Source organism: Oncorhynchus mykiss, chromosome 5 (assembly GCF_057628025.1).
Source record: "Oncorhynchus mykiss isolate SJ-2025 chromosome 5, ASM5762802v1, whole genome shotgun sequence".
Classification (NCBI taxonomy): Eukaryota; Metazoa; Chordata; class Actinopteri; order Salmoniformes; family Salmonidae; genus Oncorhynchus; species Oncorhynchus mykiss.
In genome coordinates, this window is record NC_143026.1 from 56,229,101 (window position 1) to 56,255,944 (window position 26,844).

Genomic DNA, 26,844 nt, shown 5'->3' on the forward strand with positions numbered 1-26,844 from the left:
TCAAGTATAATTTCTTGGTACTGTCTCTACGTCAGTCTTTCCCATCATTGATCTATACTAAGTGTTACTCTGCGTCTAGATGAAGTCTAACAGTCTCTGAGCTAGCTCATTGATCTACTGCTGTGTAAAGTGGTATCAGTTGATTGGCAGGGCCAGGGAGCATCGATCTGTGTTGCTAAGTGTTGCTGTTGCTCCTCTAATAATGTGCAATGATGTGTCAATGGACAGGATCATCGACCAAGCTCATCATCGCCATTGACTCGGCCAAGGGCATGGAGTGCCTGCACAACCTCACCCTAGCCCATCATCCACAGGGACCACAACAAGTCAATGTGGAAGGTGGGGGTCACTGTGTGTGTGTGGGGTGTGTGTGTGTGTGTGTCACATTTAGTAGCATTGGTAGTAAGGTTGAATTGTGACTATGAAATGAAATGTTGTGAGTTATTCTACTTATGATGATACAGTATTTGCCATTTCTAGTCATATTCTACTCGATGAGGATGGACATGACGTGGTGGTCAACTTTGGAGGTAAGCAGTTACAACAAACCTTTACAGTATAATGAAGACAGATCACCATAAAATAGCTATTTCCTGTAGTTAATTAGTCATTGACATCACTAATGTCATTATCAAGATCATGAACCCTTTTGTTCTCTCATCAGAATCCAAGTTCCTGTCACCTGAGGTTGTGGACAATATGACCAAGCAGCCCGGGGTTAGTCCAACTTCCTTATTCACCATACTATAAATGACTTCATAATGTGAATTAGGACCTGGAGGAAACTGCACTCAGGCAGAATGGGTCTATCACCATTGGGGATAGTGCTAGTTCTGTGGTTTTCAGCTCAGATGCTGTGTGTGTGTGTGTGTGTTATGCTCCCTGGGGTGAAGCCTTCGCTGAAGAACAATTTGTCCTCGGTAGCCAGAGTGTTTGTGCTGGTAATTGAACCTGCGCTGGATGGCCCCAGAGACATTCACTCAGTGTACCCACTACACTGTCAACGCAGACATGTTCATCTTTGCCCTGTGTCTGTGGGAGCTGCTCACTGGAGAGATTCCCTTTTCCCACCTGAAACCTGGTAATCCCTGCATGAATACAAACACACCAATCTGAAACTGTATTGGGAGAACGTGAAGCAATATGAGTAAGTATTGAATTGTTCCAAACATGTTATGTAAACTCAGCAAAAAAAGAAACGTCCTCTCACTGTCAACTGCATATATTTTCAGCAAACTTAACATGCGTAAGTATTTGTATGAACATAACAAGATTCAACAACTGAGACAGAAACTGAACAAGTTCCACAGACATGTGACTAACAGAAATGGAATAATGTGTCCCTGAACAAAGGGGGGTCAATATCAAAAGTAACCGTCAGTATCTGGTGTGGCCCCCAGCTGCATTAAGTACTGCAGTGCATCTCCTCCTCATGTACTGCACCAGATTTGTCAGTTCTTGCTGTGAGATGTTACCCTACTCTTCCACCAAGGCACCTGCAAGTTCCCGGACATTTCTGGAGGGAATGGCCCTAGCCCTCACCCTCCGATCCAACAGGTCTCAGACATGCTCAATGGGATTGAGATCCGGGCTCTTCGCTGGCCATGGCAGAACACTGACATTCCTGTCTTGCAGGAAATCACACACAGAACGAGCAGTATGGCTGGGGGCATTATCATGCTGGGGGGTCATGTCAGGATGAGCCTGCAGGAAGGGTACCACGAGGGAGGAGGATGTCTTCCCTGTAGCACACAGCGTTGAGATAGCCTGCAATGACAACAAGCTCAGTCCGATGATGCTGTGACACACCACCCCAGATCATGTCAGACCGTCCACCTCCAAATCGATCCCGCTCCAGAGTACAGGCCTCGGTGTAACGCTCATTCCTTCGACGATAAACGCGAATCCGACCATCACCCCTGGTGAGACATAACCAAGACTCGTCAGTGAAGAGCACTTCTTGCCAGTCCTGTCTGGTCCAGCAACGGTGGGTTCGTGCCCATAGGCGACTTTGTTGCCGGTGATGTCTGGTGAGGACCTGCCTTACAACAAGCCTACAAGCCCTCAGCCCAGCCTCTCTCAGCCTATTGCGGACAGTCTGAGCACTGGTGGAGGGCTTGTGCGTTCCTGGTGTAACTAGGGCAGTTGTTGTTGCCATCCTGTACCTGTCCTGCAGGTGTGATGTTCGGATGTACCGATCCTGTGCAGGTGCTGGTACACATGGACTGCCACTGCGAGGACGATCAACTGTCCGTCCTGTCTCCCTGTAGTGCTATCTTAGGCATCTCACAGTAGCGACATTGCAATTTATTGCCCTGGCCACATCTGCAGTACTCATGCCTCCTTGCAGCATGCCTAAGGCATGTTCATACAGATGAGCAGGGACCCTGGGCATCTTTCTTTTGGTGTTTTTCAGAGTCAGTAAAAAGGCCTCTTTAGTGTCCTAAGTTTTCATAACTGTGAGCTTAATTGCCTACCGTCTGTAAGCTGTTAGTGTCTTAATGACCGTTCTACAGGTGCATGCTCATTAATTGTTTTTACGGTTCATTGAACAAGCATGGGAAACAGTGTTTAAACCCTTTGCAATGAAGATCTGTGAAGTTATTTGGATTTTTAGGAATTCTCTTTGAATGACAGGGTCCTGAAAAAGGGACGTTTCTTTTTTTGCTGTTTTTTTATGCTGGAATGTATTTAGAATGATTCCTATCCTCATCACAGCTGCAGACATGGCCTACCACCACATCCGGCCTCCTATTGGCTACTCGATCCACAAACCCATCTCTGCCATGCTAATGAGGGGCTGAAACGACTGTCCAGAGGTCAGTGTCCTCTTACAATATATAGCCCCTTGATTTCAGAGAGTGTGAAATGACACAAATTCATGTGAGCTTAGTTCATGTATGCTATGTTCATATGAGCTTAGTGCAAATTATGCTACATTCAGATTAACTGAAAAAATATTTGTATAGGTGCTGTGAACTGTGTTGTTTTACAGGGTCAGCCATAGTAGTACAGAACACCTGGAGCAAATTAGGCTTAAGAGCCTTGCTCAAGGGCAGATTTTTCCCCTTGTCGGCTTTGGTATTTGAACCATGAGATCTTTCGGTTACTGGCCCAATGCTCTAACCACTAGGATACCTGCAACTATATGTGAGAACTGATTTTTTATTTTTTTTATTTTACCTTTATTTAACCAGGTAGGCAAGTTGAGAACAAGTTCTCATTTACAATTGCGACCTGGCCAAGATAAAGCAAAGCAGTTCGACACATACACAGAGTTGCACATGGAGTAAAACAAACATACAGTCAATAATACAGTAGAAACAAGTCTATATACGATGTGAGCAAATGAGATGAGATAAGGGAGGTAACGGCAAAAAGTTAATGTTCTAAGTATGCTAAATTCATGCAAAGTAGAGTGTAAAGTTCATGTGAGCTAAGGTTAATGTACTTGTAGAGGTGTTTCCACCAAGAGTCAGTGCTAAGGTCAGATGCTAGCAGAGGGGTTTAGAATGTGTCATCAAACCTATAATTAATGGAACTGTATTCCCCAGGTGCTGTGTTGTTGCATGAATCCACACAGCCACACAATCTACAGGTACTCATGAACCGCATGGCCATCCCATAGAGTCAGGCTGTGACGAACCCGCTAGATGTGGCATAGCTTATTATTCCCTCATTACCTGTTGCAGGCAGGTTGCGGCATTCATCTCTTATCTCCCATGGTGCTCCAGGGTCCTAGTTCTTCTGTTTGCAGGGCTGGGTTGCCAGACAACCATCTCTCTGGACTTAAATTTTGTGCTGTGGTGCTGTTATCAGCAGCTCTGCTCTCACGATCTCACCCGTAGTTACCTTCTCTTGTTACGGCCTGAGTGTCCCAGCCTACCCATCCCGAAACTGTGCCAAAGGTCATGTGCTTTAATTTAAGGTCCAGTTGGGGGCAGAATCAACATGCTTCTAATTATTTTTTGGTCGCCATGTACACATGGTCCAACCATTTCTAGGTTTCCACGGTTGTTCATCTTTGACTTTCATGTTTAAAGTGTAGAAACATGTGAATGAGCGTTGATTAAGATGATTATTAGCAATATACATCGATTAAAGCCTTTTAATTTTTGAGAAGGCTGATGAATATTGTGCCTTTTAATAATAGACACTCCCGAGAAGCACAATTTGGATAACCTCTTGGGTTTGCTCAATGAAAACGGCATACAGACCATGGCCACTGTGAATGCAATGTATTATTGAGTGCCTCTGGTCTGTGTTAGTTCTCTTACAGCGAAGTAGGAGATCTAAAGAGTGCTTTTGAAGCAGATTCATGCGTGGGTCGATCCAAATGACTGGCCTCCCGTAACAACAGCAGGTCCCTGTCACCCACTGCCTGGCGAGGGGCTGTCCTGGTCGGAGTCACGTGGCCGCCCTCTGCTCCTGCTTCGAGCTGGAGTATGCACTCAACGCCCACGCCGTCTGGACTCTGAGGTACGGCATCACTATTTTGATCCTAGATCTGTCATTGCCTGGCATTGATAATGATCATAGGTGTTGACTTCACAGCACAAAGTTATCTGGGACCAGACAAGGATATCATTATCTCCTAAACAGGCAGTGGGGTTAGAGTAAGAGTGGGTTAAATTAAAGTTTCACTTAGGGAGTTAAAACATTTATCTCTTCTCTATCTGGGCATGTTGGCTTGCGTTTCCTTTCTCTAAGTGCACAAACTAGATTGCTAGGCATAACCAAGTTGAGTGTAAAATCCAGTACTAGTAGGAATTCCACGAATGTCATGTCTGGGCCTGTAATGATAAAATTGAGCTTTGTGGCAGATACAGTACTCGCCTTGACCCATTGTTTTGAGCAGGGTACAACACTAGAGACACTTTACTGCAACGGTTAGAGGTGGAGTTGCCCGGATACGGGTCAGGGAAAACAAAGGCAAGCAAATGCAATTAAACATGAATTATATTCTGACTAAGGACTAAGGACTCCACTGGTGGCCAGCCCTGTGTGTGTGTGTGTGTGTGTGTGTGTGTGTGTGTGTGTGTGTGTGTGTGTGTGTGTGTGTGTGTGTGTGTGTGTGTGTGTGTGTGTGTGTGTGTGTGTGTGTGTGTGTGTGCAGAGAGAAGGGAATAGAGAGCAGTGAGCCTGGCAACGGTCTCCAGGAACACAGTAACTGGAGTTGAATGTGTGTATATGTGCTCTACTGCTGAAGTGTGTCTGTCCGTTAGAAATGTCCTGGCAGTAGATCAAAAGTGTCATAAATAAATTGTATTTTTACTCAACGTGAAAGTGAGAGGTCCTGGGGTGTCATGTTTGTCACGGAATTTTTATTTTTCAATAAAATAGAGAAATCACATTGAGTTTCATTCTAGATGATTTGACATTGATATGATATATACGTAAACAATTTATACGTAAACAGGAAGAATCCTAACCAAACTATGCCAAACTAGGCGACAGGTAGCTTAGTGGTTATAGCGTTGGGTCAGTAACTGCAAGGTCGCTGGTTTGAATACCCGAGCCGACAAGGTGAAAAATCAGTCGACGTGCCCTTGAGCAATGTCACTTAACCCTAATTTGCTCCAGGGGCGCCGTACTACTATGGCTGACCCTGTAAAACACAACATTTCACTGCACACATTTGCTGTTTGTGACAATAAACACCTTATTATTAAATACAGGATTCATAATGAATGGCAACTGAAGATGACGGCCTAGGAACAGTGGGTTAACTGCCTGTTCAGGAGCAGAATGACAGATTTGTACCTTGTCAGCTCAGGGATTTGAACTTCCAACCTTCTGGTTACTAGTCCACCGCTCTAACCACTAGGCTACCCTGCCGCCCCAACCGAATAAATAATTGAACCAAGAATGATACAGGTATTAGATGTGTTAGCAGCAACACATTTTGACACAAACTGTTTCCTACATAGGACATTTCACAATTTCTCCAACTATTATTACTGTTTGTTTGACCTTTGACCTTTTATTTAACCTTTATTTAACTAGGCAAGTCTTTATTATTACTGTTTATGTAGTTGTGTACAGCAGGCATTCATTGTATGTTTTATGTATGACATACAATATTTTCAAATGAACTGGGTGAATTTGATTTCAATGCATGTCCATTAAATTGGATTCGAAAATTCTCGAAAGGAATACATTGTAATCACTTACAAAGTTGAATGGAAATGCAGGGATACAATTTGTGACAACAGATCATGTATACGTTACAGATAAAGTGAAACAAATCTCTGGAGAGTTATCACCATGTAAAATATGGAAATATATCTCATACATCTTCTTTCTGTGTATAAACAATGAACATTATCTGTGTAATTAAGGTTATACATCCAGTATAAAGAGCCAACTGTATTTCCTCGCCCGTGCCAAACTATTATCCAATCAGGTCTTTGTCATCAACGCAAAAGTGTTGTAGTGCTTTAAGTCAGTGGTATTTTATTTTCTCTCCAAACCAATCATCACACGACCATGCCTTGCGAAGTGTGTTAAGGTGCTTTGGGGCAAGCTGGCCTCCACAAGGCTTAACGACTATGAATGATTTATTTATTTGTGCAGCGTGAATTGAGGGGTATCTGTTTACAGGGGGCTGGTGACAGCACCTGTGCTTGATACCTCCAGCAGACAAGGCCTCACTGTTTGTCCCCAAAAAGGGATGGTTGTAAACATCTATGCTACTATCAAAACCTTTTATAAAGACACATTTTCATGACCCAGACTTTTTTTGTTGGTAAAAAAAAAAGGGGGAAATCATTAAAGCTCTTAGTAAACTCAAACATGTATTCACAATTGTGGAGCGACTGTTCCTGCAGTGTCCTCTCATGAGAACCATTACAGCAAGTCCCTCTCAAGAATAACGCAACTCCGGAAAGAATGTGATGTCGAAGAATATCCTTCCTGGTCAGCCTGCAGTCATCTGATTGTCTCGTGTGCTTTGTAATATAGATAGAGCAAACGTCATTCCAAATAAAAGGCCTATGTGTTATTTTACTTTCTTGTTCAGATATCAACAAATCTCAGATATATAGAAATTGAATAATTGTGCAGCTTACCCTTGTGCCAGCCTGTTGCTTTCTAATAGTTACTGTCAGTTGGTGCAGTTGTCAACAGAGGGTATGAGGTGTGGCCAAACAGCGAAGAGTCTTCCACTGAGCAGGTGCTCAGCTGGTCAATCAGCTGTAGATCTTCTTTGTCTCCCCTCCTGCTTCCATCCAGTTGTTTAGAACGGAGCTGTACACTTTGGGAGTATTCCTGGCTCTCATTCTCAGATTTAGAAATGGCTCTTAGCTCTGTTATTTCTGTAACCTCTGCAGCCTCTTGCTCTTTCGGTTCCTTTGTATCTTTGGTGTCTTCTGGTTCTCTTGACGTTGTGCCAGATTCAGAGTGATTCTCTGGACTCTCAGACTGCTCCTGTGTTTCATCTCCATTTTTGGAAAGCGTTGTCAGGACGGTTATCTCTTGCAATGTTTGTTGCCCGTCCAACCCAGAATTGTCTTTGGTTTCTTCAGTCTCTGCTGGATCCTCAATGATCTTTTCAGGCCTGCCACTGGCAGCTGAATGGTTAGAGCCCTGTATCCTTTCAACATCAGTTTTGGACATTTCTGTCAGATCAGTTTCTCCCTGCATTGTCATATCTTTGTCCTTGTCATCCTCAGACATCCCTGTTGTTTGTTTGAGCTCCTCTGAATAACCCTGACCCTCCTCCCGTGGCCCAGCTGTGTCTTCTCTACTGCTGTCTTCAAGTTCAGCAGAGAGTGTGAAGAGAGTGACTTCTGTTCCCTCTTCCACCTCGAGAGAGTATTTCGTTAGCCCAGTTTCACTGGCGTCATCGTCTCTTGAGTGAGTACTACTGAGATCTGACTGGATCACTTCCACCTTGTTATTACTGTTTGACTCATTGTCATCCTTTGTGGATGGGGCTGCCTCTTTAAGTTCTGTAACTATACTCTCAACAATGGTGCCAGCTCCGCCTCCAACAGCTGCGCTCCTCTCCGAAGCATTGGTATCATGATCGTCAGGTTTCGGGTCTGGTGTCTTTGCCGTTTTAGTAGGTCTCTCTGGTCTGGAAATTTCGGTCACGTGTGTTGGCGCTATAGCCCTGGCATCCGAATTAGACTCACTGATGACATTGTCAGAAGTAAAGTCATCTAGGGGCTCTATGAATGTCTCAAAGAACTTTGAGGATTGATGTACATTCACCCAGTTAGTTACAAGATCCCTATTGTCTCCTTTCTCCAAGGTCTCTGGAGTTGCAGCATGGTCCTCAGCTTTAACACTTTCCTCAAGTACATTAGCGTCTTTACCTGATGCAGTGCTTTCTTTTTGTTGTGTTTCTGACTGAGGTTTGAGGACAACGCTGGCTCCTTCTTCAGATGGCTTGCTTGCCCCTTCTGTGGATTCGTCTTCCGTTTTACGTTCTTTTTCCTTCAGATCTGATTCAGTCTCTGTGGTATCTTCTAGCTCCATAGCTCTGGGTTCTGAAGCTGGAGCTTGTGTCTCTTCAGAAACAACAATCACCTCTGTAGTACCATCACTAACTTTCTCTTTGCCATCATCCAAGTGATCTGTGCTTGTATCTTGGTTCTTATCTGCACTCTCAAGTGTAGCATCTACAATTCGGTCCTTTGACTGAGTTTTTAGTTCAGACTGCTCTTGAGACTCTACAGACGCCTCTATCTCCTTGACATTCTTAGTCTCCTTATTAGCATTCTCTGACATAGCCTCTTCTTTGGATTCAGCCCCAGTGTTAACTGGCTCTGGGTCCCCTACGTGTGAACCAGCATGGCTATCTCTGTTAGATTCCTCAGCCTTAGATTCTTTGTCTTCTGTGTCTGCATCCTGATCTACTTTGGTATTTTCACATTTGTCATTTGCCTCTTCCTGGTCTTTAGGATCTTCCTCTGTCTCCACCTTGTTTAGGTCATCTGTCTTTGTTTCTGCCCCCTTGTCCTTTTCATCTACCTTGGTTTTGCCTTGGGTATCTTGGTTTGTGGACTCTGTCTCCCCTCTTGCGGTGTCACTCTGAACTTCAGAGGCTGCAGCTGTCTCTCCATTTTCAGAATCTACCTCACTGTCCTTTTTCTCTGTTTCTTTCCTGCTGACTAGGGTCTCTTCTCTGGCCGCAGTGCTATCTCCAACAATTGGAGCTGAGCCACTCTCTACATCAAATTCATCATTCTCGTCCGCATCACATACAGATTCTTGAACATTGTCTTTGATCTCAGTCTCTTCAACTTTGACCTCAGTTGTTGTCATGTTTTCTCCTTCCTCTGCTTTAAGTTCACTGGCTTCCTTTGCATCCACAACATTTTCCTCAACTACTTCCTCTCCCTCTTTCTCTCCTGTTTCATGCTCAGATATTTTTGCTGCTTTATTTTCTTCAACCATTTCCCCATGTTCTAGCTTGCCCTCTTCTTTTACAATTTCCTCTCCATCATCGTCTTCCTTTTCTGCCTGTCCAACCTTCTCTTCACACTCCACCTTATCTTCTACTTCTGCTGCCTTTTTGCTGTCATCTGTTTCTCCCTCCTCTGCCTTATTCCCCTGAGCATTTTCTCCACCCTGTGTCCCCTCTTCTGCGTTATCCTCCCCATCTTTCTCACTTCTGTCTACCTTACCCTCACTAACTTTCTCTTCATCTCTCTTAGCTTCTCCAGTATTTACTTCCTCAGTCTCTTGCTTTTCTTCTTTCTTATCATTTCCAGTTGTTTCACCGTCCTTTACTTTCCCTTCTTCAATTTGGGCAAAATACTTTTCTACCTTATCACTTGCCTTATCCTCTGTAGTAGTTTCTCCTCCAACTTCATCCGGACCAGCTTCTTTTTCTCGTTTGTCTTCCTTCATTGCCTCCCCTGTGTCACTCTCAAGTTTGGCTTCGGTTTCTCCAGGTGCATCCTCACTCTTCTCAGCTCCCTCTGCTGTCTTTTCAGCACAGACAGTAGTATCTCCACTTTTCTCTGACACGCTGCTTGAATTATCTGCTGTGACTTCTATCTCTGTGCCTCCAACCGTGTCCTCCTCCCCATCTCCCTGCCTGTCCCTGTCAGTTATAGGCATCTCTTTATGGCTATGGGACTCTGAATCCGCAATGGGCTTTGCTTTCATCTCTACTGCTTCACTCTCTGCCACCTCAGTCCCTGCCTCATCCGTCACAGCTGTTTCTATCTCAGTCTTGCTCCCTGGTTCTTCTGGTGCAGATGACTCATCTTTGGTGCTTTTCATCTCCTCTGACTCACTAGGTGGTATGTCAGGATCTGGTGTGTTTTTCTCTTCCTGCTGCTCTTTACTAGTTACAGAATCACTTGCTTTAGCTGGCTCGCCCGCCTGAAGATCCACAGCCTCATCTTCTTCCTGGTTGCCCTTAGTTTCTTCACCCTCTTCTTTCCCCTTTGTTTCTACTTTGCTGTCTGCCTCCTCTTGATCATCCGTCTCCGGACTGGCTTTTGGATCCTCCTCTTTCGCCTCTGTCACACCACTGGTTTCTTCAGTTATCTGTTCAGACTCCGGTGTACCATCTTCCTCCTCTTCCTTCAGCTCAGTCCCGACTTCTTTTCCCTCGGCAGAACTCTGTGAGGTAATTTCCTGTGCACTGAGTGAACTTTCCTCACACTTCACTTCCTCTGTACTGATCTGACGCTCCAGAGTAAAAGCCCCGGCTTGCTCTGGTTCCGTACCTGCGGGAAAAAAATAGGCGGTAGGTGAGTGACTAATGACGTTTTCTCACACACAAAATATACTGTGCAGGTGTTAATTAAGGACAAATAACTGGAGCTCTTACCAATGGTGTCCGGTTGTTGGTTTTTCTCAGTGGGGTCTTCCTCCGTCTCAGTGCTGGTGTCACTCAGCTCTGGCTCTGAGTGACTCTGAGCCTCCTTAAAAATGGCCTCTGCTAGTTTCTCCTGCACAGACTTGGCTTGGGTTTGGCGTGGGAAGGAGACAGAGACGTGAAGCATGCAATGAATGACCTTTACATGTCAACAAACACAAGCAGTATAATCATATACAAAAAGAACATCATGAGGAGCCATTAAAACAAAATAAACTGAAAGCAATGATTGGACATTAGACAGAACAAAGTAAAATGAAACTTCATTTCAGAGAGAGACTCATTTTAATATTTACATTAGCCAATTGAAGGAGAATAGTATAATGTATATCACATTTAGATGTTCAGCATGCATGAAATAAATGCAGGTTGACATTTATTGTCATGAATCTGGCCCTGGAGGCAGAACTGACCAATTTCTGCTAGATAGGCCAGCTGCAAAGTAAAAACCAGCTATATTGTACAAATTCATGAAAACAAACATTTGCTTTTTGGCCTTAATTTAAGGTTAGGGTTTTAGGCATTAGAGTTAGCAGTGTGGTTAATGTCATGGTTATGTTTAAAATCTGATTTTATCAGTTTGTGGCCGTGCCAGCTAGTGACCACTCTACAGAGCTGCCCCCAGAACAAGATTCATGACAAAAAACGCTAACCTGCTAAATAAACAAGCAAAAAGCAATACAGAGATAAAGTTCATGGGCCCAAACAAATAAAAAATATATATTTTGTGTTGGCCAAAATTACATCAACTTAACAAAGAACGCAGGAGAGCAAACCCAAAACAGACATTCACAATCCTCAGCTCAGTATTTTCAGACATAATTTGTCAGGTATACAGTACAAAGTTGTTCATTAAGAATCTGTTCAACCAATTCTGAGGAAGAACTACGGTGAAGTAATACAAATTCCTCAGAGGCATTCTACAGATCTAGGATCTTTATTTGATCACGCTGTTGCAGGAGAACTTTCCTGCAATCCAGGAAATGTAAAACTTATTTGAGGTGTATTTGAGGTTTAAAAATCCTCCTGAAGTTCGTAATTTCCATTTTGAAATTTAAACGACAAAAAGGAACCTTGAATTATAATCCACATAATAATTCACATTTCCTGTTGTTTAAGGATTATTTTCCTGCTGTAGCAAACTGGCTCAAATTAAAATCCTACATCTGTACATTACAATGTTTATCAAATTAAAGTCCAAAAACACCGGCACGCACTTGAATACAAACACAGATGAGACCAAAAAAAGCATGTTCCCACTTAGCTCCAACAGCCATCTTATTTATCATCACAATTACAATGGCGTGAAGGCGAATGAGAAAAGGAAAGGCAGGTCCAAAATGCAGCAGGAAATGGTTTCTCCCAAGCAACACACAGAATCACCTTTTCCACCATCCGAACTGACCTGTTATCTCACAATACTCAGAATTAAAATCGATGGATTCTTATGTAAAGGCCTGTATACATGGAAATATATCAAACTCAACTAATCTATTATATAGAAAAACTAACAGCTCTGATTATGGAAAAGGCCCCCGGGGAGGGGAGGGGTACAGCTCTCACTCAGGCGAGTCTGGATGTGACGGTACATACTTACCCCTCTCAGGCTCCTCCTCCTGTGTCGACTCACCCTCCGCCTTAGCCCCACTCTCCTTGTCATCTTCCTCCTTAGCCTCAGCACTCCCATCATCATTCCCTTTCCCCTCCTCCGAAAGCCCACTTGTGTCTGACACCTCAAGCTCTGTGGGTCTCGCTGTGCTGTCCCCAGGGCTGTACCCCAAGGTCCCTGTGTCTTCCTCCCCAGTCGAGGTGGTCTGGGGTGGGGTAGGAGAGCTGCTCTCTGTTGCTGTGGTGGGATCCTCTGTGAGTGGTTGGTCTGGATCAGGTGCTATGGTGGTGGGGGTGTCTTTTGCCTGTTCAGCCTGGGGAAGAGCCTCCTCTAGGTCAGCTGCCTGGTTGACTGCTTGGTCCTCCTTGGCCTCAGCCTCACTGTCATCCATGTCACTTCCTGAGGAGCTGGAGTCTGACCTCGACCTTGACCTTCTCTCTTCTACAAGGGAGACAGTGTTAACAGGAGACAAAGGAATAAAAACATTTATAATTTAAAGAGCTAAGATCTACGATGAATGGATGAGGTGGACTATATTTGGGTTCAGATCTACGATGAATGGATGAGGTGGACTATATTTGGATTCAGATCTACGATGAATGGATGAGGTGGACTATATTTGGATTGAGATCTACGATGAAGGGATGAAGTGTGATATATTTGGTTTGAAATCAACAATGAATGTATGAAGTGGACTATATTTGGATTGGGGTGTAAACTCTTCTATTAATTCATTTTCCTTTGATTATAAATCAAGATTTTTCAAGATTATTAACTAACCAACTTTGTCATCGTCCTCACTGTCAGACTGGTCGCATTTCTCTCTATCCTCTCCTTCTCTTTCCCTGGAGGGAGGAACACTTTTCTTGTCTTTCTCTTCTCCTCTGTCCTCAGCCTGCCCCTCGTCATCCGCCTCAAAGTCCTCTTCATAGTCTGTTGGGAAAAACAAATAGCGCCTTATGACTCCATAGCATAAAAAACGATTCTTAACATGATTAACTATCTTATTATTATGATTTTAATCTTGTACCATAGAGTGTTAGACAGAGCAACGACTATGCTTCTATTATGGGGTGGCAGGTAGCTTAGTGGTTAGAGTATTGGGCCAATAACCAGAAGGTTGCTGGATCAAATCCCTGAGCTGACAAGGTAAACATGTGTCTTTCTGCCATGAGCAAGGCAGTTAACCCACTGTTCCCTGAGTGCTGAAGACATGGATGTTGATTAAGGCAGCCCCGCGCACCTCTCTAATTCAGAGGGGTTGGGCTAAATGCCGAAGACACATTTCAGTTGAGTACATTCAGTTGGACAACTGACTAGGTATTATTAATAATTTTCACAAAAATATTGGTAACATATGCCTTGTTTATGACAGCCTATGATGGATGTTATGTCTTCATGTACAGTTGAAGTTGGAAGTTTACATACACCTTAGCCAAATACATTTAAACTCAGTTTTTCACAATTCCTGACATTTAATCCTAGTAAAAATTCCCTGTCATAGGTCAGTTAGGATCACCAGTCCCTCCTGCAGCAAAGCACCCCCACAAAGCACCCCCACAACATGATGCCACCCCTGTGCTTCATGGTTGGGATGGTACTCTTCGGCTTGCAAGCGTCCCCCTTTTTCCTCCAAACATAACAATGGTCATTATGGCCAAACAGTTCTATTTTTGTTTCATCAGACCAGAGGACATTTCTAAAAAAAAAAAGTATGATCTTTGTCTCCATGTGCAGTTGCAAACCGTAGTCTGGCTTTTTTTATGGTGGTTTTGGAGCAGTGGCTTCTTCCTTGCTGAGCGGCCTTTCAGGTCATGTCGATATAGGACTCATCTTCACAAGATCCTTTGCTTTTGTTCTGGGATTGATTTACATTTTTCGCACCAAAGTACGTTCATCTCTAGGAGACAGAACACATCTCCTTCCTGAGCGGTATGACTGCTGCGTAGTCCTATGGTGTTTATACTTGCAGACTAGTGTTTGTACAGATGAATGTCGTACCTTCAGGCGTTTGGAAATTGCTCCCAAGGATGAACCGGACTTGTGGAGGTCTACAATTATTTTTCTGAGGTCTTGGCTGATTTCTTTTGATTTTCCCATGATGTCAAGCAAAGAGGCACTGAGTTTGAAAGTAGGCCTTGAAATACATCCACAGGTACACCTCCTCCGATTGACTCAAATGATGTCAATTAGCCCATCAGAAGCTTCTAAAGCCATGACATAATTTTCTGGAATTTCCCAAGCTGTTTAAGGCACAGTCAATGTAGTGTATGTAAACTTCTGACCCACTGGAATTGTGATACAGTGAAATAATCTGTCTGTAAACAATTGTTGGAAAAATTCCTTGTGTCATGCATAAAGTAGATGTCCTAACCGACTTGCCAAAACTATAGTTTGTTAACAAGAAATTTGTGGAGTGGTTGAAAAACTAGTTTTAATGACTCCAACCTAAGTGTATGTAAACTTCCGACTTCAACTGTAGCTGTTATAAAGGCTTTATAAATGCATGTAAGGGGGGCTACAGTAAAGTATTACCAAAATGTCAATATAATATTGATATAACTCTCAGGTCTCCATCTGTGTAGCTCAGTGTACCATCTTTTGGTTTGTCCTCCTCTTCTGGAATGTCTTCTTTGATCTCTGTCTCCATGTCCTGTGGCTGAGTTGTCTCAGGCTCTGGTTGAGAGTGACTGTCTTTACCAATCATCTCCTCCTCCACCCCTGCAGTGTCCTTCCCAGTGTTTAGAGGGCGGGTGACTATGATTTCCTCTTTGACTCTCTTTGGATGAGGGGTGGGCTTCTTGTCTAATCCCATGGCTATGATACACCTGGAAAATGAAAAAGGCCTCACATACTGTATCCTTGTGACCTGATTAAACTGCAGACATTGAACGTGTATCACTGAGATTTCATCATAATTGGGGTTTTATTGACAAATTCAGATAGAGGTGCTAAAAAAAAAGAGTTTGGTTTGAATATACATTTTCTAACACTCAGGATAACATATTTGCTTTCGAAATGACCACTCCATTCTCAGACAGTAACACGTACTTTTAAAATCCTGCTGTTACTGTATCTCACCTGTAGCAGGGCGAGGCTCCCTCCATGCTGGAGAATCCAAAATGTCCGTGGCGGCCGCCTAGCCGGGAACCCTTCCTGTGTTTGAACTCACAGCAGGAGCTGAGGCGCTCCACCTGCAGCCCGTTGAGAAAGAACGTCAGGCTGAAGGGGAAGCCACGGTGGCGCCGCGACACAAACTGGAACGTCTCTAAAAAATAAATAGAGGTAAAGTGGATACGTTGTATTGTAGTATTTCATATTTTATGGGATGTTTACGCAGTCTGCATGCAAATGGTTTGAGATTAGAAAAAAAATGAATGCTATTAAAAAAAAGTGTTTTTTATTTTTATTTGGGCAAGACCGAATAGACCAGACTCTGTCTGTCACACACTCACTGACCTCCCTTCCTGCGTGTTCCCATACTGACCTCCCTCCTGGAGTCTGCCCTTGTACACACACAGGTTCTCTCCCCCACAGTGCTGCTGGAACACCTTCACCTCATCCCTCATGTCCATCAGGTCATGTGACAAGTGCACTGTCTTCCCAAAGAACACCATGCTCACACATACTTTGCTCTGCACAGAGGTCCGCGGGAGAGTAGAGTCCTGGAAGCAAAAACAGATTTGTTTTCAATGTGTCCTGCGGCCTTTTTAATACTGCAAAGGAATAATTAGGCCAGTAAGTACCCGCTGGGGCCATTCATTCAAAATGTATATACGCATGACTGTAAATCACTTCAGATAAAAGCATTTGCTAAATTGCTTATATTATTATTATATTACACTAAGTAAGCACCATAAAACCTGAATGGTTTCTATTGGGTATGATAGAAGTGGGCAGCTAACTTACAGTCACTGTGCCTATCTGGAGAGCCCTTGTAATCAAACTGTACTATAAATTGCAGCTGTGCACTGGTACTGAAGCATAGTATATCTGAGAGAAGTGTGATTTGGTCTGACATAAAAATCACTGTGTTTATTGTTGAGAATTTTTTTTTTTAACTCATGTGTAGAATGTCCAATCAAAATGGGTAGAATTATGTTAATTATGTAGATAATCCTCTAAGAAAAGCAATGGTCCAAACCTAATTTCTCTATCAGATAAAATAACATTGTTTTTTTAATCAGGAAAATTGCATCGCGTCAGCTAGGCTGGATTCTGTGCAAGAATTAAGGCTAAATTACTGGCTACCTGACAGGCTCACTTTCCCGTTGAACTCATCATCTTTCTTCTCGAATCCACAGGACATAAAAACAATATAGAGGTAAGATGGATATCGAGTTTGAGACATGACATGTAGTAGTTTCATATTGTTGTATACGCTTTTAATATAAAGCGTATCTCTGTGAAATATTAACAGAGCATACCAAGCTTATACCAAGCTTTTTATTTTCAAAGCCTTTTACATTTAATTCAGCTCGTGTCATGCTAATTTAGCTCTTTGCAACCCGCAGATAACGATTTTGAAGACGACGATCCCGAAATGTAAAATCCTCAACAGTTGTTACGAGAACCCTGCACCACTATGCCAACAGAGCTCAGTGATTATTATTGGATGTGTTAGGTTAGGAAATCTGACTTCTTTGATATAATGTTAATGATTACGTTAGAGAAAGACCCCACGGAACAATTCAGAACATGAATAATCATATTTGTCTTGGTAAAATGTATTTTATATCATAAGAAAGTGGAATTTCATAACCAAAGCACGTCTCCAACAACTCTGTTTGTTTATTAATAAAGGTACGTGGTGGAGTTCACGAGTGTGCGGATTTTATTTATTTTATACCGACTTTTTTCGACCCACACCCCCATAAAGTAGTGCGCATTTGATCAGACTTGACTATAGAATGGTTGGACACTCTACCATGTGTCATCTGAAGGGTGGAGGGAACTATGGTTGAAGAGACAGAGAGGGAGGAAGGGAGAAAAGAAGAGAGAGACCTCCGTCATTCCGGGACCACTTGGGGCCGTGGTGGGGCGCAGTCTCCGTCCCCTGAAAGTGCCATTGGGGGTACCCTTAAAACCGCCCCTCTCTTTCCTCTTAGTCGGTGGTGGCACTGGGGTAACAAAGTTGTTGATGACTGGAAGGCGGTAGGGGGATATACCACGGGAAAACTCTGTCCCGGTCAAATGTCTTCTGGAGTCTTTGTCCATCTGGAAAGAAAATACAAAATTCCTGTGATAACGCTTCAATTACAAGTTGCCCGGATACGGGTCTGGGAATACAAAGGCAAGCAAGTGCAATAAAACATGCATGGAATTCTGACTAACGGATAAAGACTCCACTGGTGGCCAAACCCGTAAGTCTGTGTGTGTCTGCGTGCGTGTGTGAGTGCTATAGTGTTATAAATAATACAGTCGACGTTGGTGGTCTCACAATGCAGTTGAAAGGCTGGTCCGTTTCATTGGAGGAGTCATGGGGCCTGTAGGGGGAGGTGTGTCTGTGGGAGGCTGTGGTGCTGTTACTATGGATGGGCTTCAGACGCACCGGCCTCTGCATCTTCCCTGGAGCCGTGTTGGGTCGAGACGAGCCCGGCTGAGGCACACACACACACACACACACACACACACACACACACATCAACCATGCATTCTAAGCAAGATACGTTTATTTTTTTTATTCTGATGGACATTTAAATGCTCATCATAGTAAATGTTTCAATATTTTAAACATGCTCTTATCTACAAATTTACTACACTGAACAAAAATATAAATGCAACATGCAACAATTTTAAAGATTTTACTGAGTTTACTGACTACAGTTCATATAAGAAAATTGGTTAATTTATATAAATACATTAGGACCTAATCTATGGATTTCACATGACTCGGCAGGGGCGCAGCCTTGGGTGGGTCTGGGAGGGCATAGGCCCACCCACTGGGGAGCCAGGCCCAGCCAATCAGAAGGAGTTTTTCTCCACAAAAGGGCTTTCCTACAGACATAAAAACTCCTCAGACTATCCTGCAGGTGAAGAAGCCGGATGTGGAGGTCCTGGGCTGGCGTGGTTACACAGGGTCTGCGGGGTGAGGCCGGTTGGACTTACTGCCAAATTCTCTGAAACGATGTTGGAGGCAGCTTATGGTAGAGAAATTAACATTAAATTAATGATTAATGATCAAGCTGTTTAATCAGCTTCTTGATATGCTACACCTGCCAGGTGGATAGATTATTTTGACAAAGAAGAAATGCTAATTTACAGGGATGCAATCACATTTGTGCAATTGTTTGTTGTTGAGAAATAAGCTTTTTGTGCATATGGAAAATGTCTGGGATTTTTTTATTCAGCTCATGAAACATGGGCCCAACACTTTACATGTTGCATTTATATTTTGTTCAGTGTATGTTTAACCAAGTGCTTTTAATGATATTTGAAGTATTTTTGCAACACTATATAGTAACAAGCCCCAACATGCTTGTGATACATTTGTTTGCAGATTTTGTCAAGAGACACCTTCTAACTTCTAGTAAACACAACAATCAAAGCCAGAAAAACCCAGGCAGGCGTTCACCCCTCGACATATGTTGATTCAGCCATTAAGCTACCACATCTTACATTTCAAAAGCGTGAGATAAACTTGTGTAATCCCACCACTTCACATTGAATACACTCTTAAACGAGACATTGAGCAAACACAAGAGAGAAGTGTTCTTCAGACCTGCTGACTAGAATGTCAACACCAACCTGGCAACTATCTCAGCACGTACGGCTATGTTTGCATCCTAAATGGCACCCTATTTCCTATATAGTGCACTACTTTTGACCAGGACCCATCCCTATATATGGAATAGAGTGCCATTTGGGATGCGCAGGCCATGAATCAGCTCCACACATGAAATACATTTTCCATGGCTGCTGTGTGGTTGAAACACCGTTCAATTTGCTACATGTGTATAACTCTTGTAACAATAACTCTTAAAACGTCAAACGTGATCAAGTTTAAAAACAAACATCATAATCGCCAACACTGATACTTATTTTCCGGACCTTTGTCACAACTATCCGGCATTACCTTGTCACAATAATGCGACTCTTGAGCAATCATTATCAAAATTGTTATTATTGTGCATTTGCCTTAATTGCTATAGTCTCAGAGGCATCACTCACAGATTCAGAGGATTCAGAGTGCTCCCCCTCTGGGCCAGAATGCTGTGCGTGGGAGACCCTGGGGCCCGTGGGCGGCCGTGGAGACAGGATATGGATTATCTCCTCCTCGTACCTCTTGGAACGTTCCACCTTCACCAAGACAAAGACTATGGTTATAATGCCTTTACTCATGACTCCCTCCAAAATACATGAGAGACATTGGGTTGCATACGATTATGTTTGATACAATACATTCAAAGGAGTCACAGGTTATACAGAATATTCATATCCAAATGAGGCACCTTGATTTTATGCACTCTCTCCCTCCGGGCAAAATCCTCCAACTTCCTCTTGATCTCGATCTGATGGAGACGCTGGATGAGAAGGACAATGTTTACGTTTCATGCAGAGGCAGGAAGAACCCACCGATCAGAAAAATGGGATCATGGTCTCTAGGACAGGGTCATATTCAGGAGCGTAAATGCAATTTTATTTAGGCTAAATCATGTTCTTATTGTTGTATGTTTTAATTATTTAATGTATTGATTGTTCCTGCCTTCTTGGTCAGGTCTCTCTTGAAAAAGAGACTCTGGGTCTCAATGGACTTTCCTGGTTAAATAAAGGTAAAAACAATTACTAAAATAAAAAAACACTAGTTGGGGGAATGCAAAACTGACCCAAGGTCAGCATCTAGGGGCAACTTCACCCTACTCCCTCTCTCACCTCCATGTCCAGCACCTTATGGAAGATGGCCTGGGCCAGGCATTCCCTCACATGCCTCTGGTGCGCTCTCTGCATCACATTGTGTCTGTACTCTTTGTCTGGGACAATCCGCCCACTCCTGGTGATCTGATAGAATATCACACATCACATTAGGAAGTGTTATTGTTAGCCTGTACGGTCCTCAAAATAAGATTTTTACTATCTTACCATTCTGTCTCCCATACACTTTAGTCATCATCACTACATCATGATCATCATCATTACAAAACTGGTTGTTTGGATCCTGGATGCTGATTGGACGAGCAGCGTTCCAAGCCGCGCTGTATTGGCCGTCACGGACACACCTATGCCTGCTATCTCAACTCGGTATTATTTCCCCTTACTTCAAAACCTACAGTAGCATTTAGTTTTGGTTCAGCGTTGGTAAATATAAGACTCGCTGTCTGCCTGTCCAACCTCAGAAACAATGTTTCACTTTTGAATTTCGATCTGTGTAGTACCATACATAGAGTGAACCGTGCCCAAACGAGACGATACAACTTTTTATGAGCCAGTCGAAATCACGCATCAATATCATTATCATGGACATACAGGCATAGCGAAATCAGCGATCACTTAGCCCGACCAAAACATTAAGAACACCTTCCTAATATTAATCCCCCCCACCCCCGTTTTTGCCCTGCGAACAGCCTCAATTCATTGGGGCATGGACTCTACAAGGTGTCGAAAGTGTTCCCCGGGAATGCTGGCCCATGTCGACTCCAATGCTTGACTGGTGGACCATTCTTGACACACACGGGAAACTGTTGAGCGTGAAAAACCCAGCAACGTTGCCATTCTTGACACAAACCGGTGTGCCTGGCCCCTACTACCATACCCACTTCAAAGGCACTTAAATCTTTTGACTTGCCCATTCACCCTCTGAATAGTTCACACACAATCGATGTCTCAATTGTCTCAAAGCTTAAAAATCCTTCTTTAACTTGTCTCCTCCCCTTCATCTACACTGATTGAAGTGGATTTAACAAGTGACATCAATAAGGGATCATAGCTTTCACAAAGAGCAGGTATCGTTAATGTTTTGTCCACTCAGTATGTGTGTATATATATTTATATATATATATATATATATATATATATATATATATATATATATATATATATATATATATATATATACACATACACATACAGTGGGGCAAAAAAGTATTTAGTCAGCCATCAATTGTGCAAGTTCTGCCACTTAAAAAGATGAGAGGCCTGTAACTTTCATCATAGGTACACTTCAACTATGACAGACAAAATGAGAAAAAAATATCCAGAAAATCACATTGTAGGATTTTTAATGAATTTATTTGCAAATTATGGTGGAAAATAAGTATTTGGTCACCTACAAACAAGCAAGATTTCTGGCTCTCACAGACCTTTAAGACATTTAAGAGGCTCCTCTGTCCTCCACTCGTTACCTGTATTAATGGCACCTGTTTGAACTTGTTATCAGTATAAAAGACACCTGTCCACAACCTCAAACAGTCACACTCCAAACTCCACTATGGCTAAGACCAAAGAGCTGTCAAAGGACACCAGAAACAAAATTGTAGACCTGCACCAGGCTGGGAAGACTGAATCTGCAATAGGTAAGCAGCTTAGTTTGAAGAAATCAACTGTGGGAGCAATTATTAGGAAATGGAAGACATACAAGACCACTGATAATCTCCCTCGATCTGGGGCTCCACGCAAGATCTCACGCCGTGGGGTCAAAATGATCACAAGAACGGTGAGCAAAAATCCCAGAACCAAAGTAACAAAGCCTACCATCAGTAACACACTACGCCGCCAGGGACTCAAATCCTGCAGTGCCAGACGTGTCCCCCTGCTTAAGCCAGTACATGTCCAGGCATGTCTGAAGTTTGCTAGAGAGCATTTGGATGATCCAGAAGAAGATTGGGAGAATGTCATATGGTCAGATGAAACCAAAATATAACTTTTTGGTAAAAACTCAACTCGTTGTGTATGGAGGACAAAGAATGCTGAGTTGCATCCAAAGAACACCGTACCTACTGTGAAGCATGGGGGTGGAAACATCATGCTTTGGGGCTGTTTTTCTGCAAAAGGACAAGGACGACTAAACCGTGTAAAGGAAAGAATGAATGGGGCCATGTATCGTGAGATTTTGAGTGAAAACCTCCTTCCAGCATTTCAGACAATGATCCCAAACACACTGCCCGGGCAACGAAGGAGTGGCTTCGTAAGAAGTATTTCAAGGTCCTGGAGTGGTCCATATCTCAACCCCATAGAAAATCTTGAGTTGAAAGTCCATGTTGCCCAGCAACAGCCCCAAAACATCACTGCTCTAGAGGATATCTGCATGGAGGAATGGGCCAAAATACCAGCAACAGTGTGTGAACACCTTGTGAAGACTTACAGAAAACATTTGACCTCTGTCATTGCCAACAAAGGGTATATAACAAACTATTGAGATAAACTTTTGTTATTGACCAAATACTTATTTTCCACCATAATTTGCAAATAAATTCATTAAAAATCCTACAATGTGATTTTCTGGATTTTTTTTATGTCTGTCATAGTTGAAGTGTACCTATGATGAAAATTACAGTTCTCTTTCATCTTTTTAAGTGGGTGAACTTGCACAATTGGTGGCTGACTAAATACTTTTTTGCCCCACTGTATATATATTACTGTACCAGTCAAAAGTTTGGACACACCTACTCATTCAAGAGTTGTATAATACATTGTAGAATAATAGTGAAGACATCAAAACTATGAAATAACACATATGGAATCATGTAGTAAGCAAAAAAGTGTTAAACAAATCCAAATATATTTTATATTTGAGATTCTTCAAAGTAGCCACCGTTTGCCTTGATGACAGCTTTGCACACTCTTGGCATTCTCTCAACCAGCTTCATGAGGTAGTCACCTGGAATACATTTCAATTAACAGGTGTGCCATGTTAAAAGTTAATTTGTGGAATTTCTTTCATTCTTAATGCATTTGAGCCAATCAGTTGTGTTGTGACAAGGTAGGGGTGGTATACAGAAGATAGCCCTATTTGGTAAAAGACCAAGTCCATAATATGTCAAGAACAGCTCAAATAAGCAAAGAGAAAAGACATAAAGGTCAGTCAATCCTGAAAATATCAAGAACATTGAAAGTTATTTTTTTAAATATTAATTTAACTAGGCAAGTCAGTTAAGAACAAATTCATATTTACAATGACGGTCTAGGTACAAAATAATAAAGAAAAACCCTTGAATTAGTAGGCGTGTCCAAACTTTTGATTGGTACTATATATATATATATATATCTTAGGAACTAAGTCTGGATCTCAACTTACTATTGAGAGTAAGAATAGTAGAATACACCAGGTGCAATTTCAAAATGTGTTTGTGCATCAGCAGTTTTTCTCTCGCTATGTCAGTCACTGACAGCCACTCAATTTGCCATGATCTCCACTCCATGGCAAAATGAGTAGAATTGCAGATTTAAAAAAAAAACAATTTTGACCCCCTTTTCTCCCCAATTTTGTGGTATCCAATTGTTAGTAGTTACTATCTTGTCTCATCACTACAACTCCCGTACGGGCTCGGGAGAGACGAAGGTCGAAAGCCATGCGCCCTCCAAAACACAACCCAGCCAAGCTGCACTGCTTCTTAACACAGCGCGCATACAACCCGGAAGCCAGCCGCACCAATGTGTCGGAGGAAACACCGTGCACCAGGCGACCTGGTTAGCGTGCACTGCGCAAGGCCCGCCACAGGTGTCGCTACTGCGCGATGAGACAAGGATATCCCTACCGGCCAAACCCTCCCTAACCCGGACGACGCTAGGCCAATTGTGCATCGCCCCATGGACCTCTCGGTCGTGAACCCAGAGTCTCTGGTGGCACAGCTAGTGCCCGAGACCACTGCTCCATCCGGGAGGCTGAATTGCAGAAAATGTGCTTTAATTAAAGGTCCAGCTCAGCTGTTTTTATCTCGATATCAAATCATTTCTGGGTAACAATTTGGTACCTTACTGTGATTGTTTTTAATTGAATGGATCAAAAATAAACAAAAATAGCTTCTTAGCAAGAGCAATTTCTCAAGAAATAATTTAGCTAGGACTGTAGTCTTGTGCCTTATTGCCTCACCATCATCATAATTTGCTCTGGTCCAAGGTGTTACGTGTGGCTTGTAACGCCCGGGACCAAAGCTACATCATCATCAACTAATACAAACTGAGGGGAATATTGCTGATGAGTGTTAACCACTGGTGTACTTGACGTACCAGGCCAACTCTCTGGAGATGTCTCCTGATCCGGGTGTTGTTGAAGTATCCAGTAAGGTGTTTGTCTGTCAGACTGTTGTAGGCTGAAAGTAGCCTAAAGAGAGAAGGCAAGTCCTATTACATTATGACAGAAAGGCTATTTATTTTTTATGTGAAAACATCATACGAACTGTATCCATTTAATGTGCCTAATGTCATGTATCAGTTACGTAATTCATTTTGACTGTTCTCCTTTATAGTGGGTTGTATTATGGATTGAGAATACCTGTCTAATTAATTAAAGTGGTTCACCAGTCTGCATCACCTCTGAAAGTAACAATTATGCTTAATTTCATCATTACAACATCTAGACTAAATGTCAATTAATCATCTGCGCCATTAGTTAAAAAAAAAAAAACTTCCATGTTGTTGTTTTTGTCATTAACTAGGCTGTCATGGTGTCAGGTCTACCCTCGGATGTGTTCAACTTCAATTCTGCCTAGCTCTTTCCAACACAGACTTGATTTCCTAAAGCGTTACAGTTTCCCCACAACTATTGGCTCTATTACCCGTGTCTGATTACCTTAGGAATTAAGGGATGGATAGCGCACTTAACCCAAGCGCCCTTTTGTGCCCATGTCTTTCTCTCCTGCTCTAAATAACATCGGTACGGATTTCTCATCGGGGTAGGGTCACCAGAGCTTGTCCAAGAGCATGGGATACATTGTCATCCCATACAAAGATATTCTGAGTGGCCAAATGATTTAGATACAATCTAAGATATGCTACTTAATAATAATATTGCAGCGAACTTAAAGGGATAATTCACAAAATTATAAAATGACATATTGGTTTCCTTACCCTGTAAACACTATACGGACATGGTACGACGGCAATCCTTGCTTTGGTTTGTTAATCTGACCACATCTTTTTTTTTTTTTTTTTTTTACATATTTCACATTTCCAATACAAGTCAATGGAAACAATATAAGCATTTTCACGCTTCCAAGTCCAAATCATCTCAAAGTAACAAAATAATTGAAATATTTTATTTGATACTTTAGGACGACTTGGACATGAAGCGTGGAAATGCTTATATTGTTTCCATTGACTTGTTTTAGATGTGTGCTGAAACAGTGGCCAGGTAAACAAAACCAAAGTATGGATTTCTGTCATACGGAAATTGATATGTAGTTTGTAATTTAAGTAAACTATCCCTTTAACACAACACCTCGAGATTTTTGTTACGATCGGATCTCTTGGTGTAATGGCTAAAGTAAGGTGATGACATTCACTGGACCAGCGTTCAAGTCCCGGTTGGGGTGACCCCCTGAAAATTCACAAAAAAAAACTGTTTTTGCCATGAGGCGTATACACAAGGAACTTAGTTTATAGAAGAAGCGCTTTATCGAAGGAAGGGATAATGTAGCGACCTGAACGTAACACCCCGTCGATCTCGTCAAGAGGTTCGGGATCTCTTGGCGTAACCGTCAAGGTGTTGCAATGACAGTAGCTGGACCAAGGTTAAGTTGCTATTTGCTAAAATATGATTAGCTATAAAGTCCTTAACAACTTTTTATATTGTATTACAATTCGTTACAATTCCCACCAATTCAGTTACGCCTATTGGCGAGCTGCGTAGGGTGTAGGCTATGCCTTTCACGCCGGTGAACCGAGTTCGCGTCCCGTTCTCTCCATTCGCTACTAATATTTATTGTTCACTCAATTCCATAAAGTCAAGCATTTTTTTTAAACAGAGTCCAATAGCCAATGAATTAAAAAAAATATTTCAAACATGAATAATAAAGTCTAATAATAAATTGTCAAAAAGTAGGCTACCCTATCATTCGGGTCTGTAGACAAGCCCTACTAAAACCTCTATCATCACTAGGGAACGTCGACCTGTAGAAAATGTCCAAAGAATGGCACCTACCCTGGGTATAGGTGACTCATGATTTCGGGATGCAGTTTCATATAATAAACGGAGCACTCCGGGTCGGAAGACTGTCCGCCTTGCTCAAATACATGCAAATATAGAACCAGACGATAGAATTCTGTCCTATTCGAATGCCCGGCTTGGTAAAACCTGACTGTACTTGCTACACTTCTTTCCGAGCGGAACTGATGACAATTTCCCCGTTGCTATGGAAAGTCACGTGACGATGCTATCGAGGAGGCTGGTCTCCACTTACAACTACAGTAAGGATTATTTTCTTTTTCTGCAGGGTATTTTTCTATCGTATTTTATTCT

At 42.5% G+C, this 26,844-nt stretch overlaps 1 protein-coding gene across 2 annotated transcripts in view; it reads right to left on the reverse strand.

Moving 5' to 3' along the window:
* Window positions 1-5,322: 5,322 nt before the first annotated feature.
* Window positions 5,323-26,844, reverse strand: part of erich3 (glutamate rich 3) — a 48,772-nt gene continuing 27,250 nt past the window's right edge. Inside the window, exons 1-15 of one of the 2 annotated variants that reach the window (XM_021603359.3) lie at window positions 26,527-26,733; window positions 24,615-24,708; window positions 20,325-20,450; window positions 19,904-19,975; window positions 19,623-19,751; window positions 17,893-18,051; window positions 17,457-17,669; window positions 15,940-16,117; window positions 15,534-15,720; window positions 15,048-15,280; window positions 13,233-13,385; window positions 12,441-12,893; window positions 10,796-10,930; window positions 7,071-10,691; window positions 5,323-6,950 (exon numbers count right to left, since the gene is read on the reverse strand). In XM_021603359.3, the coding sequence (XP_021459034.3) occupies window positions 7,093-10,691; window positions 10,796-10,930; window positions 12,441-12,893; window positions 13,233-13,385; window positions 15,048-15,280; window positions 15,534-15,720; window positions 15,940-16,117; window positions 17,457-17,669; window positions 17,893-18,051; window positions 19,623-19,751; window positions 19,904-19,975; window positions 20,325-20,450; window positions 24,615-24,708; window positions 26,527-26,567 (5,772 nt within the window). In that variant the 5' untranslated portion in view covers window positions 26,568-26,733 and the 3' untranslated portion in view covers window positions 5,323-6,950; window positions 7,071-7,092. Of the gene's footprint in view, window positions 6,951-7,070; window positions 10,692-10,795; window positions 10,931-12,440; window positions 12,894-13,232; window positions 13,386-15,047; window positions 15,281-15,533; window positions 15,721-15,939; window positions 16,118-17,456; window positions 17,670-17,892; window positions 18,052-19,622; window positions 19,752-19,903; window positions 19,976-20,324; window positions 20,451-24,614; window positions 24,709-26,526; window positions 26,734-26,844 lie in introns of those variants that run through there. The other variant, XM_090235231.1, reaches the window with a different exon arrangement.